The sequence below is a fragment of the Galeopterus variegatus genome, unplaced genomic scaffold, assembly GCF_000696425.1.
Source record: "Galeopterus variegatus unplaced genomic scaffold, G_variegatus-3.0.2 Scaffold267, whole genome shotgun sequence".
Classification (NCBI taxonomy): Eukaryota; Metazoa; Chordata; class Mammalia; order Dermoptera; family Cynocephalidae; genus Galeopterus; species Galeopterus variegatus.
The window spans coordinates 309,907-313,250 of record NW_007726378.1 but is presented as its reverse complement, the minus strand read 5'-3'; the positions used below and the strand labels follow the sequence as shown (position 1 = coordinate 313,250).

At 43.9% G+C, this 3,344-nt stretch overlaps 1 protein-coding gene across 8 annotated transcripts in view; it reads right to left on the bottom strand.

Moving 5' to 3' along the window:
- The window catches only part of IQCE (IQ motif containing E), a 55,804-nt gene that overhangs the window by 14,427 nt on the left and 38,033 nt on the right, over nt 1-3,344 (bottom strand). For all 8 annotated transcript variants that reach the window (XM_008566742.1, XM_008566744.1, XM_008566738.1 and 5 more), the window contains one exon: nt 1,268-1,435. In XM_008566742.1, coding sequence (XP_008564964.1) covers nt 1,268-1,435 — 168 coding nt within the window. The remainder of the gene's footprint in view (nt 1-1,267; nt 1,436-3,344) is intronic.

The window sequence follows — 3,344 nt, the reverse complement described above, 5'->3', positions numbered from 1 at the left end:
TACTTTTTCTTAGAAGATATATGTGCTGATGTGTCAAAAACTTACTTTCAAATGGTTCTGGAAAAAAAATATACATAGAAAAAATTATGGCTAAATGTTACTACTGTTGAATCAAGGTGGTAGCAAGAATTAGTATACAGTTGAATACGCTAAATTCTTTCAACTCCTCTGTAAGTTTTAAAATTTTTCATTATAAAAGCTGAGAAAAAACAATGATATAAAAAACTCCAATGGCAACCTGCTGGAGCTAGGACCTTATACTATTCAGGCAAGTAGAAAACTTCACAGTTTTTGTTTGTCCAACTGGAAGAAAAAAAGCAGTGAAGTTTTTGTAACACTGGGTAGATCTTTCAGAGCATTTAGCTCATCCAAGGAGTCTCCTAAGGACTAAAATCTCAGTGGCATACATGCCTACAGAGCCACCCCAGGAACTCAGGAAGGGAACCCCACTCCTCTGTCCCCCCCACTTTACCTGGTGTCCTGGGCTCCTCATATGTCCCCCCAGTTTACCCCAGTGCAGATTCACCGCTCCTCAGCTTCCCCCCGAGTCTGAGGAATATGTGCTTAGCTTAGATGGGGAGGCTGCCTGTCCTGTTATTTACAGTTGGTGTCTGCTAAGACGCAGCCTATTAAGGCAGAGTTTTCATATTCCTAATAAAACAGGCAACTCCTCTGAGCTGCTTCCTCTCAGGGAGCCTCAGAAAAGGGGCTGGCTGCGGGGAGTTAAGTTTTCCACAGTTGTTAGCAGTCAACCTGACTAGGTGTTCCTAAGGTCTCCAGTTCTGTGCTCAGGGCTGACGGGAGTGGTTCCAGAATATAGTTGGCGGTTGTACCCATGCCAGTCTCTCTTGTGACTTACCTGGCCTCTTGAGCCACCTGCCACTGTGTGTGACAGAGAAGGTGAACTAACAGAGGATTTCTGGGACAAGCCACTGCCTTGTTTCCATCTGGCAAGTGGAACCCTGCTCATCCTTCAAGGACTAGCTGAAAGGTAACCCTTCCTGGATACCCCCCCTTTGCCCTTTCCTTGCCAGCAGGATGCAGTATTCCCACCACTGGGATTCTGTTCCCCTACCCCAGCATTGATCACATTGCATGATTTTCATGATGTCTTCCCTACGTTGTCCTACATGTCAACAGCACCTAGCATGCAGCCCAGCACATCAAAGCTACATGTTGGTTGAATGCATACATGAACAACAAAATGGTTTCCACAGTTTGACAAACCGACTCAGCACGTGCCCTGGGTCTTCCCAGGAAACCTCACCTTGTGTTTGTATACCTTCCACCGGGCCTGCAGGATCCTGGCAGCAGCGTCTCTTCTCCCATCAGAGCAGGGGGAAGGGGACTGAGAGAACCTCTCCTCACTTAAATCTGGTTCAGAGTCTTGCTGAGAGTGCCTGCTGCTGGCAGAGGAAGCTGGGAGTTCTTGGGTCTGTGGACATTGAAGGTGTAAAAGGATGATAAAGCTGGGCAGGGAAGATCAGTATCAGGTGAAGGGACAGGATATTACTCTGCATGATGGCAAGCCATGCTTATCAGATGAGACATTAATTTAGAGGAAAAATCTGTCCCTACATCATTCACCATGCCATATGACAAACATCTCTAGAGAAACAATGTATATGCTAGCTAGTAAATGGATTTAGACTTGTTTTTCATTAAACTCCCTAAACTCTGTCTGGTAGCAATCTCCTGGGAAGAAGACAGGACGATATCACCTGTGGAATCTAAAAGACAGCTTATTCATGGTAATACACTTTCTAATCTCAGTCGCATTCCATTATTGCAAAAATTATCTGTTTTTCTGGGGTCCTTTCTTTGATCCTTTCATTTAAGTTTGATACTGTATCACAAAAATGGGATTTCTGGGATTAAAAGCAATATATTTCTAGCTTGATTTTTTAAGATTGAAAGATGCAAGAATCGCTATTTTGACCACTGAAATAACACTAATTTCCACCACTTATGGGTCCAAATTTATTATCCAAAAGGACACTTCTCAATAAAAATAAAAATATTGGATTGTTGTTCTCACATCAAAAATGCAAGCTCAGTGGAGACGCACGTTTTTGCAGAAGGCCCTCACCATGAGAGAGACACGAAACTGCTAGAGTCCACACCCGGATAAAATGCCTGGTGCAGATGGCCTGCCAAATGACTTGGACAAAACGCACTCAGGATGGATTAGTGTACTAACCAAGTTTTTTATTTTCTGTATTTTATGATGCTTTAACATCTTGGGGCCATGGTGACCCTGGAGACTACTCCTCCCAGGGCCCAATGATTCTGAGAGAGTAAATGACTTGCTTTCAAGCACGACTTTCATATGCAGCCAACCAATCAATTACCCACACTCCAACCACCTCCTTTCTCTAACTCTCACACACCGTGCCAGTATGCTTCCTGCCCTAAATCAGCCAGGGTCAGACACTAGACAACTAGGGACCACCCCTACAGCCCAGAGCCCACCAGAGTTATTCAAACCAGCCAATCCCAAGCCTGCTCAGCTGCTCACCTGCCTCACTGGTTCCTTCTCACAATAAAGGCTCTGGGCCATGCTTGCCCTCCATTCCCCTGCCTCCTGACTGAGCCGGTGCTGCCCTGTGTGGCCCTGTGTGGCAGCCCTGCCTCCTGTTTGGAAGGACCTGTGAGTACAAACTTCTTCTTTCATGCCAGTCATTTCTTTGTGTTTCCTACCATCCCAGATTAAAACAAATCCAGGCACATTTTATTTTATTTATTTATTTATTTATTTTTTGTCTTTTGTCTTTTTTTCCGTGTCCGGCAATGGATCGCAACCCTCAGTGTTGCCGCCGTACCGGNTGTGGCCCTGTGTGGCAGCCCTGCCTCCTGTTTGGAAGGACCTGTGAGTACAAACTTCTTCCTTCATGCCAGTCATTTCTTTGTGTTTCCTACCATCCCAGATTAAAACAAATCCAGGCACATTTTAACACAGTCAGCTGTTATCAGATCTCTTTAGGTGTGCTCACCAAGTTACTTTGTGCCAACATCCCCGACACTTAGCTTCAATATTGTTATTTTGTTACCCTAAGAAGAGCCTCATCTCCTTCCCTTAATTCTAACACATTTTCAGACCTTCGTTCCATTAAAGTGAGATAAGAATCTGTCAACGTGTGGACTGTGCCAATGTGAACAAAAATTAAAACCGGTTACTCAGAAGATAAAGAACATTTAATTAAGTCTGGGCAGATAGCTAAAAAAATCTAAATTTTGTATGCATATAAATTCCTTGAGGCAACCATTAAAAAACTGACTCCCATCTCTCCATTTAAACCTATAATTAATCATTCACATACAAATGCTGAAAGAGATTCCCCTAT